The following is an 18,441-nucleotide window of genomic DNA, read 5'->3' as shown; positions in this document are numbered from 1 at the left end:
TTATTAGCTATCATGTAGAAGGTAAAATCTTACAAGTCTAGCATAATGACAAATAAAGGGACGTTATTAGCTTTCATGTAGAAGGTAAAATTTTACAAATCTAGCATAATGACAAATAAAGGGACGTTATTAGCTATCATGTGGAACGTAAAATCTTACAAGTCTAGCATAATGACAAATAAAGGGACGTTATTAGCTATCATGTGGAACGTAAAATCTTACAAATCGACTAGCATAATGACAAACAGAGGGACATCAATTCTCTAGTGGAATGTAAAATCTTTTAAATGTTGAACCGTGGTTAAAATGCTGGAATTGGTTTAAAATAAGAAAATTAAATCTGGGTGTGAAAAAAGGGGACCTCCAATCGAATTTTATGTTTATGTAAAATGTCTCCGTTAATGAATTATATACCTTCATGCAATAATGTTTCTGCCTTTGTTTCAATGTAAACAAATTTAATTCTAATCTCAAGATTACATGCTGTATGATTTTGACATGTCAGTGGTGAGTCTTATACCATTGTTTAAATGTAAACAAATTTAATTCTAATCTCAAGATTACATGCTGTATGATTTTGACATGTCAGTGGTGAGTCTTATGCCGTTCTTTAAATGTAAACAAATTTAATTCTAATCTCAAGATTACATGCTGTCTGATTTTGACATGTCAGTGGTGAGTCTTATGTTCTGTTAAGCTGATTTTGGTACAATCAGCACACGTGACGTTGACAGCTATTGCTCCTTTAAGGCATTTTCGTCTGTTAAGAATTCTCTTTAAAAAAAAAATAGGAATACTACATGTAGTACCCATAAAACCTGAAATATTTAAGTGGATGCTTTAAAAATAAAAATGGACCTTAAACATTTAGTAATTGACTTAAGGAGAGAACAATTATAGGCATTGCGCCTGCTGTTCAATCCCATTCATCTTAGTCTTTTTATTTTTCATTTTTTTTCTTTTTGCATGAATTAAAAATTTCATACAATAATTTCGTAATTGGAACTATTCTTCTCAGCAAACCATTTATCGTTTGTTTTAAATAAAAAGATGAGTTTGTAAGTCAGGAAATTATCTCTTCATGTTGCAAGTGCGTGACCTTCTGTCTCCATCCAATAATATCAAAAATATTTTGAACTCTAGTGGACTTTCTAACATGATGCCATTACATTTTGTAGATTTCGAACATGCAATCACCATCTACCGATTGAAAGTGAGCGTTGGATTAACATACTAAGAGAGGATAGAATATGTAGATACTGTAATTTACAAGAGATTGGAGATGAATTTCGTTATGTACTCATCTCTCCAAGCCATGTCTTTCAAAATAAAATGTATCTAAGGAATATTTCATACTTTAGACTGCGGAACATTAACTAGCAAGATCAGAATATTACAGCGTTCGTGATTCATTGTCATCTGTTGCAGTCAAAACCTTTGATGTCACAATGAACATCATTGGTACGATTCATTGAGGACAACCGTGGAAAGTCAGTATTATTATACGGGCAGTAAAGATTCACCGCAGAGAACCGGAAAACAGGGGGTTGAAATTGTAGTTTTTTAAAGTGAATTTCGACCCACTTTGCATTATTTGTATCATATAACGAATTGAAAGATGATGTATCTTTCATAATTAAATCAAATCAAATTTCAGTATTAAATTAAACTGTTTTAATCTTTGATTAACATCACTGGAGTCGCAAAATCAAAAGTTTCATTTTGGTAATTGGATTCTAATCCATTTTTAACCTTCAGTGTGGTCCTAGTCAATTAAAAGCACGACGAAAACACCTTTAAACAGTAATTTCGTCAAGTACATCTTGGGGAGGAATAAAGACACTGATATTTTTATTCAAATTCAAAAAGTGCAGAAAAATACATTAACAGTTTTCAAAGATTTCCCCCAAGAATTCATTTAAGTTCATCAATTTCTTTAAACAGACACAGTACGAGATTCGAACTTCAAAAACTGACGCTATAACTGACTGAGCGATTTAGATACAGACGTAATCAAATATAGATGGAGATAAATAATATCTTTTTTTAAAATGAGTTTATTTCTATTTCGAAAAGAAGTATGTCACATACATGTAATAGAGGTGTCTCATGCCCGTATTAAGTGAATGAGAAAAGGTGTACAATGGTCTGATTTTCTTTCAAAATATATGATAAAATTGTATGCCGTAACAACAGCAGAAATCAACTGGGAAAAGGAAGTTCTGTCCATTGCAAAGTATCTACGAAATTTAACGCACAAGTTTCTAAATAAGGATCTCCTAAAAAAAAAAAAAAACCTAGAAAGAAGAATGTACATGTAAAATTTGAATTTCATTTTCGGAAAAACATGAGGGTATAAACTACAATGCTTCACACTAGCATACTTTTCATATTTTCAAAAATGAAATTCATTTCTTTAAAAAAAAAATAGTACTTCATCAAGTACAATATAAAACCCTACAGAACCCAGGACTTAAGGAGGTATGCTACACCAGAGAAATTTGATGTAGATGAAAAGTGGAGGACATGTACAACAGTATTTTGAAGTTGAAAATGTTCAAATGTACTTTATTTTGTCAAAAAATACAGTTTTAGTAGAAGGTAATCTGAAAAAAATTTAAAACCCCTGCTGGACTAGAACCCGCGACCTACTGAGCTACTCGGCTAGGTATTTAAATGGAAAAGGAAAAGTCAAATATCGCTGATATCGATTTTTTCATCCATGTTTTTAAAGGAAGTCAGCCATTATGACGATGTAGAGTACTACCTTAATAATAATTGACACGTCATAGAGCACACAGAAACCATTAATTAATTACTCTTTAAAAAAAAAATACCCGAAGAGCTTTATATAAATGTAATAAGATTTTATATATTTGTACTAAACAGTGTCTTTTCAATGGGCAAGAGGCTAATTTCTCTACAATCTGTGATCTTAAAGTAACTAACATTTTGAATGAGAATTTCAATTACATGCCCGGTGTGGTTACAATGCAGATAGACGTACATGAAGCCAGTTTTGAAAATATCTTTTATAACACACAGACGGTAATGTTTAGTTGATGAAATTATTCTAAAATATTCAAAATATTTTTGGCATGTCATTTAGATGTTATAATGAAAGAGCCGACAGCAGTTCATTCAAGACAAGGATCATTATTTCATGGATTGTCAATTTAGATTTAGTATTTGTATCTTTGAGTGCAAAAAAATGCATCATTGAGGTAGGTACAATACATTAATCTCCGTAAACATCTCAATGGCGACGACAGTCACAGACAAAAACCTAACCTTGTGTCTGTCGTGATATCATTATCGCTTTGACGTTCCCATTCAGTACTAAGGAAAAAAATGCAATCGTGGTAATTATGCAACAGTTTTTGAGAATTTTCATAACACTGGGAAATGTTTTACAAAAGACAAAGCTATTTCAAAGAGTATTTAGGGGTGATAAATTAAATAATTCACTAATAAAAACTGGGTGTTTTTTTCTAAAACCAGTCCAGCCTTTATAGATCCGTCATCGTTCTATCCAAGATCAAAACACGTGGGTAAGTCGTCACACGACATGCCCTGTATCATCCTCCTCACCGCCGCCCCAGATCGTCAAGTATTCACTCAAACCAACAATACGTGGTACATGAGGTCAAGTACATGTGATACATTCTAATGGGAAAAGGGATACAGGGAAGAGAGACACAAACATAATCATGTTCACATATGGAAAGAAAAAAAGGAAGCGAGAGAGAAAAACAAAATAGATTATACATGTATGTATGAGTTATGGAGGACAGACTAAATCATATAGTTTTGTTATAAACAAACATAGGTTTCTCAATTTTTTGACACTTGTAGTTGACATTATTTCAGAAAATTTAACCACATTTGGATTTGTACAATACCTCGAATGTAAAAATTGTTTTCTTATGGCACACATTGATTTGCATTATGAAAGAAAATGAAACTCGTCTGCAAGTACAAAATCTTTGATTCAAAGGAATATTTGCTCACCTAACTGTCTCTACTGGGTGCCGATGATTCGAGGTTCTAAATTTGATAAATATTTTTACGAAGTTGCGAAGGGTATGATGTTTTTGACCTGTCCGTCTGTCTGTCAGTCCCTTTTTTTGTCAGCGCAACTTCTCTGAGACCGCTCAACAGAATTTCGTGAAACTTTGTAGTTAATAAGGACACACTGTGTAGATGTGCATATTCCCAGAAAATTCTGATTCAATCATCTTTCTGGGAGTTATGCCCCTGGTGAACTCAGAATTTTGAGCCCGTCTGTCCTGTTCTTGCAGTAATTCATAACATAACCATTCATTATGTGAGGCATTATCAAGCAATGTTGGAGCGTGGGGTAGGTGAGCTTGCTCACCTCTGCTTTCTTTCATTCTCTCCACGGAGGTTATCTTTTTTGTTTTTATATGTCATTTTACGTCACATTCGAAAACTTTTCACACACATAAGAATGCCCCGCGTTTATTTCACAAAATTTGAATACATACAGCAAGAAGCCATAAATCACCAAATCTGGACTATAGGGTGGGCATTTTACGATTTCCATACCCAGGGATTTGATTTTGTTCATCATAACACACCCCTTGTGCGAGATGAATCCAGAGCGCATCAAGTCTGGGCGCTTTCTTTTCATAGTCCGCAGCAGATCTTATTTGATAATCTGTACATGGTAGTTACATGTACTGGTAACTGATGTTTAACTGATGTTAAACTTTAAAAAATCCATTTTGAAATCAGCAGATCTTAAACACACAGTTGTTGTAACATGAAGGATGTTCAGAGAAAACATAATTGCAGTATGTGTTCTTGGGATTTCTACTCGTTTTACACCAGATTTCATCATTAAAATGCAGTAAAACACTGGTCGTTTTGGGCTTTGTCCCTGGGCCATCAGGGCGAACTGGGGACCTAAAAGTGACCGACAGCCACCCTGTCTCTCAGATTTTCCCCACGCCCCTCTGAATTGAAATCCTAAATATGCCGATGCTTATAAGGCAATTTGATTTGAAGAAGCTAAATTGATTTATAAAATATTGAAGTACCATCATGATGGGAAGCAAATGAGGCATGAATGTTGTAGATTTTGAGTGTCAATAGATTGTGTATTTAAAAAATGCTTCAGAAATGTGGTTAATGTGTCTCATAGATTATCAATAGAATGCAAGACATACTCCGGATCTATGTCACGTGATGATGACGATATCATTTGCTGGACTGGCTATACTGTGCATGTCTGCAACTCTGATTTGCACGTCGCGGATTTTAAACAAAGCAATAATCAAAATTTACATATAAATAAATATCTGCAGTTGTTGCATACTATTATTTAAACCGAAATAATTTGTTTTATCAGTTCATATTTAGAAACTCGGGACGAATTGCTTCTATATCCTATACACTGCCATTACCGGGAGTACATGTTGTGAAAACTTTGTATAAAATCGTAAATTCATCATATTTGTTTAATAATGAATAAAAATGACACATATTGATTACAGTAATCCAGACTTAGATATTCAGAAATTTATGGCATGTTATTTATTTGGAATTATTCTAACGAAACAATGAAACATTATTTCTCATTTCCCCATGCGCACCTTCTAACACAACCACATATAGATCGACTGCTCCTATTTAATGAGCTTCATGAAGTATGCCGACATGAAGCATCGCAGTCATACCCTCATGTATTTTCAAAAATGACAATCTCGTGGGGATCCGGGTTAGAATAGGTCCTCATGCAGATCAGTACCCCTTCTTTGTCGTTAGAGGCGACTAAATGGGGCGGTCCTTCGGATGAGTCCGCAAAAAGCGAGGTCCCGTGTCACAGCAGGTATGGCACTATAAAGATCCCTCCCTGCTCAAAGGCGGTAAGCACCGAGCATAGGCCTAAATTTTGCACCCCTTCACCGGCAATGGTGACGTCTCCATATGAGTGAAAATTTCTCGAGCGGAACGTTAAACAATATTCAATCAAAAATAATATTATTTCTTAGGTGACATTCCGTAATTAGGAGTCTATTTCCAGATGAGAGACTGTAAAACGTCTGAGATATTTACGTACTCAGAGGGGAACTCCATTTAGGGAAATAACACGCTCCCGTGCCATCCCATCTTATTATGTTTATCATGCCTATAAGTGTCGAATAACACAAACTAAAAGGACTCGTTACAAACTTATCCGAAAATGTGCATGGGAGTGTATAACCAACATACTGCTTTATGTCATCTACGTACTGTGAAATCTGCCTAACCCGACATGCACTGGAAGACAATTTTTGTCGGAATACACAGTGTGTCGGAATAGATAGTGCATAAAATATGAAACTGAAATTATGAATGAAAATAAGGGGTGGAATGCCCAGTGAAACGGATGAGGCAGTTTTCACAGTTATTCTAATAATTATATATACTACTCAAAATTTGATAAGGATCATAGATATTTTTCTGTTTAAAAAATTAATAACTGCATAACTGGCAATATTGTGTCCAAGTGAAATCAAAAACGCCTTCAACAAACTTGCACGTGCATTTCATGCCATGGGAAATGCGTTTCTCATCACAGTTTATGCTTTTGCTACCATTGCACGATTTTCACTCAGGCATCGGTGTCTGATTCTTTCTAAAATTTCAAACTCACTTGAGTTTTTACACTACGTTTATCAACGCAATGCCCCCTCAACGTGTAAGGCGTCGCCTAACGACAGAACAACTGGGCAGATGTATTGGAATGCTTGACACTGGCTATTCACAACGTGACGTTGCAAATGCATTAAACGTCAGCCAGAGCGTTGTAAATAGGGCCTGGAACCGACAGCAAACTTTTGGTACAGCAGCACACCGACATGGGGGTGGTCGTCAGAGGTCGACAACACAACACCAAGACCATTTTGTGGCTCTTCAGGCACGACGCCATCCCTTCTGGACAGCAACCAGCCTACGTAACGACCTCCTGAACGCCTCGGGGTGAATGTGTCCACTCAGACGATACAGAATCGGCTTCACAATGCAGGTTTCAACTCGAGAAGGGCATGTGTTCGAGTCCCTCTGACTGTTCGACAACGGCGGGAGCGATTGGACTGGGCTGAAGATCATGTCACTTGGACACAAAACGATTGGGTTCAAGTTCTGTTCACCGATGAGTCCAGGTATTGTTTGGACTTTACAGACAGAAGGCACCGAGTGTGGCGACGACAACGTGAACGTTTCCATGATGCCAACATCAGTGAACATGACCGTTATGGTGGTGGTTCCATCATGGTCTGGGGTGGAATCAGCAGGGATGGAAGAACAGATCTTCATGTCCTGGAGAGAGGAACAATGATGGGGGTGCGGTACCGGGATGAGATCTTCGATGTTTACGTCAGACCCTACGCTGGTGCTGTTGGCCCTGAGTTCATCCTGATGGATGATAACGCCCGTCCTCATCGCGCCAGGGTGGTGGAGCAGTACCTTCAGCAGGAGACAATTGTCCGTATGGACTGGTCAGCGCGCTCGCCGGACTTGAACCCGATTGAGCATGTATGGAACATGCTGCAGGTTGCCCTTTCACGCTGTAGAGCACAACCCACGACTTTGGCAGAGCTCGGAAACGCCCTCGTGGAAGAGTGGAACAACCTTCCCATTGGAAACATCCGGGTGCTTATTGACAGCATGGCTCGACGTTGTCAAGCCGTCATTGATGCAAGGGGAGGCCATACCCGGTATTGACACTTCATCGAGTAATGATGGACTATCCCCAAAAACTGTGTAATTCTTTCTCTGGTTTGCTGTTAACTTTTTGTAATGAAAAGCCTTTTGGTGTTGTTATCAGATTTCAAGCATTCCGTATTGATAAAAGTTCATGCCGTTCATGAATTTTCATTCATAACCTGAGTAAACACGTTTCTGAGTCAAATTTATGTCTTTTGTTATGTTAGTGGTAAATTACACACATATAACCTAGTGATCCTTATCAAATTTTGAGTAGTGTATATATATATATATATATATATATATATATATATATATATATACATTTATGGATCTTTGGTTAAAGATGGTAGTGCATTTTTTTTCCTGGTTGTGGAGGACTAGATTTTCAAGGCCACAGCGAACACAAGTCTACGAGGAAATTAAATGTTTTTACGGCAAGTGAATTTCTCGCGATCGGTATGTAATATTTACGTAGCAGTAGCAAAATTGGGAAAATAACCATTGCATAATTTCATTTTAATACTGAAGGTTTTTTTTATAATTATGCGCGATACTACCACCGGATTTCATCCATCAAAGCCTACGAGATTCAATTTTCACACTTCAAGAGTAACGCCCGTGATTGCTGATCATGTTTCACCTTTATTTTAGATCATTACATACTTTGAAATTTTACTTCAACACTTTTAAATCCTGGTGATAAAACTGCTAAATGGAATGTGACGTTGTTACGGTGCAATAACGAACGGTGCCACATCAATTTCTGTCAACCTAAAGAATCGTTCCACACTTCCGGAAATGGCGTGAGGTGAATGTCAAGTGCAATATGTGAGAAAACTTAAATGAAAGAAGTCTAAGAAAATATAGAAAATGAAGCCAACCCACTGAGACCTTTTCAAGTGGCCCATTACGAAAAATGGAGAATACACCAATACCATCACAACTCAACTTTTAAGGAAAAATAATGCAACTATACGTGTACAAAAATGAAATGATCAAGCTCACAGCACGTCAGCGATATACGTATTGTACAATTATACATAATTAGTATCAATGAACGATAAGCTAGATACTTCCGTTGTACCACACAAGTCTCTGCAGTATTAATCAAAGGAGTTTCTTGTTGAACGACACTAAGATTTTTTTTTACATAGACTCAGGGTAATTAAGTCAGTACGGAAACTTCAATCCTTGGCCTTCATACGGAGGAGAATTCCAACAGCGTTGATATAGAACAAATGACAAGAAAAGATCAATGTCTAGGTCTAGCACCATACCATTAACCAATGGAAGTTTAATCAACAACTCTTCAGCACTTGTAATAAAGAATTAAACAAGAGAAAAATTGCTATTAAGAAGCCTGCCTCTCTCTCTCTCTCTCTCTCTCGTGAAAAAAACATCGCCGACACAATAGCGTGACTTAATGAATTAGTATCTTCCTACACACATTCAAGCATGCTAGAAGTCTGCGTTTTTTGTTTCTCTGACACGTTTCATATGACGATGTATTTTCTGCCATTTTAACCTAGCAGAAAAATCTACGATTTAGTTAATCGTAAAAACAATTTCAAAAGTCGTTTCTACGATTTAAAAAAAAAAAGTTTCTACGATTTAGTAAAATGTGTATAAACAGTTTTAAGGAGGTACTCTACATCGTCATAATGGCTGACTTCCTTTTAAAACATCGATGAAAATATAAATATCAGCAATAATTGTCTATACATTAAAAAAAACAAAGCTTAGCTGAGTAGCTTAGCACGTTGACTGCTGAACTGTAGGTCATGGGTTCGAGTCCAGCAGTCAACGTGCTGAACTGTAGGTCGCGGGTTCGAGTCCAGCAGTCAACGTGCTAACTGTAGATCGCGGGTTCGAGTCCAGCAGTCAACGTGCTAACTGTAGATCGCGGGTTCGAGTCCAGCAGTCAACGTGCTAACTGTAGGTCGCAGGTTCGAGTCCAGAAGTCAACGTGTTAACTGTAGGTCGCGGGTTCGAGTCCAGCAGTCAACGTGCTGAACTGTAGGTCGCGGGTTCGAGTCCAGCAGTCAACGTGCTAACTGTAGGTCGCGGGTTCGAATCCAGCAGGGTTTTAAAAAGATTTTGCAGATTGCTTTCTACTAAATCTTCATTTTTTGATTAAATAAAGTAAATTTGAAAGTTTCCAATTTCAAAATAGTGTTATACATATCCTCCACTTTCCATCCATATCAAATTGCTCTGGTGTAGTATACCTCCTTAACAAGAAACCCACAGGTCTCATCGGTCACCTGAGTATTAGTTAAAAATTTCACTAGCCCCAAGGGTTATGCAATCTGTAATAATTTTCCTGTTTTTACGTATCTAAGCTGAATTATAATATTCCGCATCAGTAAAAAACAAGATGCGTTCTTAAAACAAAAGTGTTCCCGAAAGTGCCAATATGGATGGAAGATTTCACATATGTTATATAAACACTATATGACTATTTTGGACCCGCCCTCGAGTCCGAACCCTGGGTTTGCGAAGTTCACCATTTTGGTACATCCACTTCCGTGTTTCCTTTATATACATTTAGTTTTTACACAGTATCAGCAAAATTGAAATCTTTCAACTGTTGAAAACAATAATCACTATGATAATTTTGATCCCACCCTGTAACCAAAATCTTATCCCTGGGATCATGAAATTTACTATTTTAGTATAGGTATACCTGTTCCTTCTAAATACTATCCATTCAGTTTCAAATTTAGTTTCAATAGGATTTTTAAAAAGATGTTATTTAAATATTGTACACATGAATACTATATGCGAAGTTTGGCTCCAGCCTTGAGTCAGAGCATCTAACCCAGGAATCATAAAACTACAACTTTGTTAGAAGTTTTCCTGCTTTACATGACTAGTTTACTTAGTTTTTCTTGAAGATGTAGATGTATGGTGGTAGAGAAGATTTTTGAAAATTTGTAAATTTTTGAAGTTTTTATCCTGCCCCTAAGGCTTCGGTGTTTTAGAAGCCCTGATATTTGCAATATATGCTCCCCTTGTCCCAAAGATGCTGCATTTGAAGAGTATTATAACTATCAAGAAGAATTGGCAACACACGACGGACGTAGACCAGGGCCCAGTTGCACGAAGATGAGTAAAGGTTAACTGACAAATAGCGTCTAGTTAACGCTGTATGAATATGGGAGTTACTTGAACGTTAACTGTCTGTCAAAGATAACTAACCGTCGTGTAACTGGATCCAGGTGACTAAAACGTCTACAATTTAGTAAATTGTATAAACGATTTCAAAGTCATTCATACGATTTTCTATATGGTAGAAACTACTTTTAAAACCGTTTCTACAATAATGGATTTACTAAATCATACCAACGATTTTTTTTTTTTAAATCGTACAAACGATGTTTTCAATCGACTTTTTAAAAAAAATCGTCCCTACGATTCACTAGATCGTACACACGATTTATTTTATTTTTTCTGCTAGGTTAAATAAAATGGCACGAATACGCCGTCATACATACCAATTTACACCATGGATTTGACTATAGATTACTCCGTTTACCTGATCAAGATATATGGCTTACGGCGGGTGTGACCGGTGGACAGGGGATGGTTAATCCTGCTAGACACCTGATCCCACCTCTGGTGTGTCCAAGGGTACGTGTTCGCCCTACCCTTAATTTTGTATCATCTATGGGAGTTATGAGATTGATCACTGTTCGTCATCTTCACCTTTTCATTTATTTTAAGGAGAATGGTGTGCATGGTTAAGACTGCACTGTCTTCGGAAATAATATTTTCAATTTTACTTAAAGAGGTGAATGTCAGATTTAATCGTAGCAATATTGATGTTATCATTGGTGGATAAACAATGCTTCTGGAGGTATATTTTGTACAGTAATATAATGACATGTTGCTGTTCTGCATGTGCCCTTCACATACACAATGTTTCAAAGGTAAAATAGATTTATAGTGCAACAGTTGTGATGCATTAATGGTCTATCGATCGCAATAACCGAATCAAGAGCAAATCAATCTATCAACGAGCCCGATCTTCTGGATGTAACACGTGCCCAATATCTCGGTTGCTGTAATGAAGTGCGGAATGTCGAAATAATCCAGCCCCTTTGTCCTTGGCAAAGATTGAAAACATTGCGAACCTATATCGTTTTGAATCGATTTCTCAGTACCTAGATTTGTTTGTCTAGGATCTACTTGGTCGCTATTTAACACATCTTCATTCATCAACAAGGTAGTATTATCACATTTATTTACTAGCATATAAACAAGCAGGTAGATAAGCAAGTAGGCAAGATATCGCGTAACAAAAATGTAAATAAATACACTCATATGAACAAATGATCAGTTTTACTAGGTTTGTAATTGAGAGATACAAATGAACAAATCGGTTTTACTAGGTTTGTAATTGAGAGATACAAATGAACAAATCAGTTTTACTAGGTCTGTGATTGAGCGATACAAATGAACAAATCAGTTAATTGAGAGATACAAATGAACAAATCGGTTTTACTAGGTTTGTAATTGAGAGATACAAATGAACAAATCGGTTTTACTAGGTTTGTAATTGAGAGATACAAATGAACAAATCAGTTTTACTAGGTCAGTGATTGAGCGATACAAATGAACAAATCAATTTTACTAGGTCAGTGATTGAGCGATACAAATGAAAGACAAGAGTAAAGAAAAGAAGGAATACGAACGGTTTTTGCTTGTTTGTTTTGTTATTTATTTTAAAAAAAAAATTCTTTGGTTTTTTTTTTTTCACGTCGGGGCAGTTTTTTGTGAGGTCAGTTGAATAGAAGAAACAAATAAAATTTTAAGGCCCCATAATGCATCTTATCGCATCCCAAAATCATCCATAGGCTTTCCATGCTGGAGGTCTTTGATCCCTCCTCATAATCAATTATTGGCGTTATTTAGCTATCAGAAAACTATGCTTTGGAAGTAAAAGAGTTAAAACAGTCTTTATGGTTAATTGGAGTCTACCGTTAACCGATATTTGTTGCATTTAATTATGAAACGATTACTCAATTCACCGACGATATTGAACTGTTACGCCATTATACATGCAATTATGGTGACAGCGTAGTCGGGTCTAAACCGTGTGAAATATTGTAGAGAACTGATATGTTTCATAATAAGGCAAAACTTAAATATCCATTTTTAAAAAACAATTAGCTTTCACTGGCAAAACAAAAGATACCCATTTACCCCGATAGTGAAATAACATTTTCTACAGCATTCACAGAGATAAATCTAATAATAAACATTGAACAACCAAATATGATGTATATATGTGAATTGCATACAGAAAAGGGGTATAAGGTTTATATTTCATTTTTGAAAATCTATGAGGGTACAGTATAATATGCGACATTTCACGTTGTCATACTTCGTGACGCGCGTTAGCGCTTCATGAAAAGTATCCTGGCGTGAAGTGGTGAGGTTAAACCCTTATGTATTTTTTTTTAGATGAACATTATTTCTTATATTTACATTCTAATTTCATCTCTGTCGAAATTCACAGTCGTTAAAATAGACATACTATATATATTCATATTCATACGCGCGTTTATAACAGCAATGCATTTACGAGAAAATGACGAAATCTTTGGGAGTGTAAATATTTTTGTAAAACATTACGTAAATCCTAGAATACCTATAAGAACAGATTTGATTGTAGACCGAGTGACGGTAGATATATTCAATAATTCAGATTATCGTAATACCTATTCACTGTAATCTTATTGATACCCATTTCTTACGTTTGTATATATCTAATACAATAACAATGATAATCCAGGACACGAATAGAATTCAAGCAAACCTCAATTCTACCGTCTAACAAAAAGCTTTCGTTTTATTGTTGTTGTTTTTTTGTTTGGTTTTTTTTTGTTTTTTGTTGTTCGGTTGTTTATTTTAGTTGAAGAAATTTTAGATTACTATAACATTTACAATAGGATTTATAATATGCAGGTCAAAAAGTAAATTAATATTATCAAAATCATCACGATATCAAGGTAAGCCGATGTAAAAGAAAATGACCTCATCTTTTTTCTCTTTTTTTTTTTTGCATGCATGTATGTACATTGTATACTGGAAAAAGGATATACATTCTCAGCTACGGAAAGCGAGTTCACCCCCCGAAGTGATACATCACAGTCAACGTTATCAAGGTTATATATAGGCTAACTATTAAGTTCAACAATTCATATCTGTATTTTGGGCATGAGACAAAATGATGATAAACATCTTCAATTTTACAACCAGTACACAGAAGACTGTCAATCATATTATATCTAAATAAATCACTATTTAAGACACAGTGATGGCGACGTCAACTGTGTATAAGATACAAGTTTTTGTTACCAAAAGAAAACTTTGTAGGCAGCGTGTCGCTAGTTTTGTCATTACTTAAAACCGTTTTTGAAACTAGACAAGGATTCAATTTGCCTTGCATCAAGAGGCAATGAATTCCACTCAGGAACGAGGGATGATTAAATGCTTTTACAAGTTACTCTTTTCAAAGTAGAATGTTGTAAAGCCTCTAGAGCCGAAATACATCGTGCAGATGGTGAATAATATAACCTTTCAATAGGTCGAATGTTGTCTGACGTGTTTCACACCAATTGTTTAATCGACTGCTTTCGCACACTGATTTTGACTACGAATTACTCTGTTTATGCGCAGGGGTTTTGTTTTTTTTTAGCAGAAATTACATGAAATGGCTCAAAGTCAGGGATAAGCGACTGAAGATTCAAAAAGTTATTGCAGTGCCCCAAACTTGTATTTTAACCCTCAGCAAGAATACTCAAAATCATAATATGGCAACGTATTGATTGTATATTGTTTAACGTCCATCTCGAGAATCTTTCACTCATATGGAGACGTCACCATTGCTGGTGAAGGGCTATAAAATTTAGGCCCATGCTCGACGCTTACGGCCTTTGAGCAGGGAGGGATATTTATCGCGCCACATCTTCTGTGACATGGGACCTCGGTTTTTGCGGTCTCATCCGAAGGACCACCCCATTTAGTCGCCTCTTATGACAAGCAAGGAGTACTGAGAACCTATTCTAACCCGGACCCCCACGGGATAAAAATGGCAACGTAACCAAAAAAGTGACGACATTGAACGTCAAAGGTATGCACACGCCAACAAGTAAATTACACCCGATCAATTCAAATTAAGCTATATAAAATTTGTTATATTGATGACGACGCAGCAAATTTGATAGAATACATGGGGTGTTTTTTCTTTCTTTTCTATAGAACTATAGATCTATCAATTTAAAATTGTTCTATGACGTCACAGTAATTTTCGAAGTGTTTTTTGAAAGATTTTAAAATTCGTAAAGTTTTCATGTACATAATATTTTGTTCTATGTTGTAAAACTAAATGAAGGAAATGAAATGATAAGAAAAGACTCGCAACCCCTCCCCCCCCCCCCCCCCCCTTCCCGAATGATTTGAATATCAACCGAAAAATTGAACGAAAATCTTTTAAAGCGCAATTTACATTGATGAAATTTTCCGACCAATTTTCCTGATCATCCAAAATAAAATATTTGAGTGATTTCTTAAATATCCCACTGTCATGCATGCAATTTCCGTGCATGAAGTCTTTTTTCTTAATTAAGAGAAACCGATGTTCAAACTATGCAAGTATCGGTTAGTTTTGCATAAAATGTATTAACTACCATACAAAAACTAGTTTTTCATCAATTTTGTTCAAATTAAGGTGTAATTAACATATTTATGACGTATTAATTGAATGGTAATGATCAATATTAACGGGGAAATGCATTGGTTTCCCCGAGTATGATTCCACTTTAGCCTATGTAAACGTGAGTTGGAATAGAACGTGACAGACTTCAATAATACAACTACAGATAGGATTGGTAAAGTTAAATATGAGAAAGGGAATGGGGAACTGAAACAGCAACTCTACTATCGAATAACCAATCCACCCCTACCCCCCAAAACCAAAGAAATTTCTACCATCACCACAATACGTTTGGACCAAAACACAGTAACTTTTTGGCTGAGTTTAACGTCAACGAACTGCGACATCACAACGGTGTTTTCGAATTTTTATGGCAGTCAATATAAAATATGAATACGAAATGAAATATCTACATCCATTTTTACCAAAACAATGGAAATATAAATAAAACGATCTGTCAATTACATGGGCTTGTGATGGCGTGAAACAGTGGTAAAGCATTGTTTGAATGCAAAAACTTACAGATTTCTTATGTTAGAATCCATCTTGTCCGGGATAGTGGTCAAATTCTTTCCAGAGCACTCGACAATTTCCGAGGAAGGACAGTAACATCTTTGGGGACAGACCAGTTGAGCTGTCGCTCCAAGCACCTGCACTGTAGTGATCACTGTTAGTATTCCGGGGATGCAGAGATGCATAGCTAATCTCAAAATTACTGCACAATTCCCACATAAAGAGTAAATCCTTGTCGGGTAAATGTGGACAAGAAATGAGGACGAATCGACCAAAACAAACTGAAAATCAGAATCTAATCGGGTACAGACAAACATTTACCCAGTACTGCACTCGGCATAGAGATAACGGTCATTTTATCTGGGTTTATCTGCTCTTCAAATACATAGAACGAGGTTTCCCAGTCTCCTGTTGAACATCACACAAGATAAAGATTCCTAATACAGAACAACTGGACATCTTATCTGGCTAAGATTTGACGAAAACAGGGGGCTAGAGTACTCGGGGGTCAGAAATGACTTCCGACCTGTCCCTGGTAGGATTTACAGGACGCATCGCTCTTTCATTGACTGCAAAATTATCCTCATATGTGTTTTAAACACGTGAATGTCATAAAACGATAGAAGCAAATGATGACTACTGTTCACCTTTAGAAGCGCAAAGGAATCGACACTATCAACTAATGATTCAGAACACCCTTCATCTGGCTACAACAGACACACGGCTATCTCACTCGGCCTGTCAGGAATGATTGTCTTTAGCATGATTGCTGCCGGTCTCTGTCAATTGCAACATCTCTTTCCCGGAATTTCAGCCCGCTCTTTTTTCTCTGGACGCGCAAAGCTTGTACTTATAGCCTATTCCGAATGTTGCCAATCTATGATAACTTCGATACAAACAATGACATCCATACGGCTTTATATCATAATGCAATGTTCTGTTTGTTGGCGTTGAGGGATTACTTTCTGAACACTTTCCATGGAGTCTGACGTTTTTCAGTATCCTTTAAATAACATTTTTGACACATTTCTTAATCAGATTACAGATTTTGGCACCAATACATTTTATTACCAGTCACCGTTTGTTTTTAATCCTCGGGCTATTGGAATCGAATACTGTGATTTTCGAGAGAACAAAATTTAATTTTGAAAAGAGATCACTTTCCTCATACAAAATGCTGAAGCGTTTTTGATGATGAATCGACTGAGCAAGAACATTATATATAACATAACCTACTATTGATTGGTGAGACATACGTCACCGCTCAAAACATAAACACTACGTGTAGTTCCCTCAAGAGGGATGAAAAATGTTGATTGCTTAGTCTGAATCTTAGTATACATTTCTCCAACTATGTCAAAGTTTTTCCGTGCAGTTTTATCGGAGATCAATACAATGCTTCGATGATCTGCAAAATCATTCCCTATTTTGATCGTTAGAAAAAACCTGAACATTAAAGGTTTTGAAATGACAGTCTGGCAGAGAGTACATCGCTCGAATTCTGAGAAGGAATTCACCAGTTATTTTAACCTCATTTCAAGAAGGAAATGAAATAGATGTTCGTTGAACACTTATTTGAATGTCCATACAAAGCAATGATGTTTCACTGGGAAAGTATATTATTTACAATGATGTTTCACCGGGAAAGTACATGTATATTATTTACAATGATGTTTCACCGGGAAAGTATATTATTTACAATGATGTTTCACCGGGAAAGTATACTATTTACAATGATGTTTCACCGGGAAAGTATATTATTTACAATGATGTTTCACCGGGAAAGTATATTATTTACAATGATGTTTCACCGGGAAAGTATATTATTTACAATGATGTTTCACCGGGAAAGTATACTATTTACAATGATGTTTCACCGGGAAAGTATACTACAGTGTATTTACAATGATGTTTCACCGGGAAAGTATACTATTTACACGCCATAAAATGGCTGAAATATTGCCAAAACGGCGCAAGACCATAATCAATCAATCAATATACTATTTACATATTGTGAATTATCTGACAGTGTAAAAGTCAGGGGGAGGGGGGGGGGGGGGGGTTGCAGTTAACGCAATCTCTGCTAAGAGACTATCACGTGATACGAGTATTTTGATTGCTTGTTCGTTGATGTAGCATACTCTAATGTACTTGGGGTTGGGTTTTTTTCTTAAATGAAATTCCACATTATCTATTTACGTAATGTATACATGTATACAGTGTTTAGAGTGGTAAATGAAGTGAAACACCGTGGGCGAAAAAAGTCATAAGGAGAGAAATAGAAAAGGGGACTCCCCAGGAGGGCTCGGTAAGGCAGGGCGTCCCTTGGAACATGATAAGAGGCCCATGGTCCTCAATGGTCACCTGAATACATACAACAACTTATACAGTTCAATCAAACAAGGTGTTGATTATTTGCAAAAATGAAAATAAAGAGTCCTTAGCTTTCCAGTTTCCGTTCTTTAAATGTCCAGGAGTACGAGAGAATT

The 18,441-nt window shown here is 36.3% G+C and overlaps 1 protein-coding gene across 1 annotated transcript in view; it reads right to left on the bottom strand.

Annotated features, from left to right (window-relative positions):
- Positions 1-17,148, bottom strand: part of LOC125683526 (leucine-rich repeat-containing G-protein coupled receptor 5-like) — a 46,638-nt gene extending 29,490 nt beyond the window's left edge. Inside the window, exon 1 of the mRNA XM_048924774.2 lies at positions 15,962-17,148. Within this exon, the coding sequence (XP_048780731.2) occupies positions 15,962-16,269 (308 nt within the window). The 5' untranslated portion in view covers positions 16,270-17,148. The remainder of the gene's footprint in view (positions 1-15,961) is intronic.
- Positions 17,149-18,441: the final 1,293 nt, after the last annotated feature.

Source organism: Ostrea edulis, chromosome 6 (genome assembly GCF_947568905.1).
Source record: "Ostrea edulis chromosome 6, xbOstEdul1.1, whole genome shotgun sequence".
NCBI lineage: Eukaryota > Metazoa > Mollusca > Bivalvia > Ostreida > Ostreidae > Ostrea > Ostrea edulis.
The sequence above is the reverse complement of the archived record's forward strand: the minus strand, read 5'-3'. Positions and strand labels throughout refer to the sequence as shown.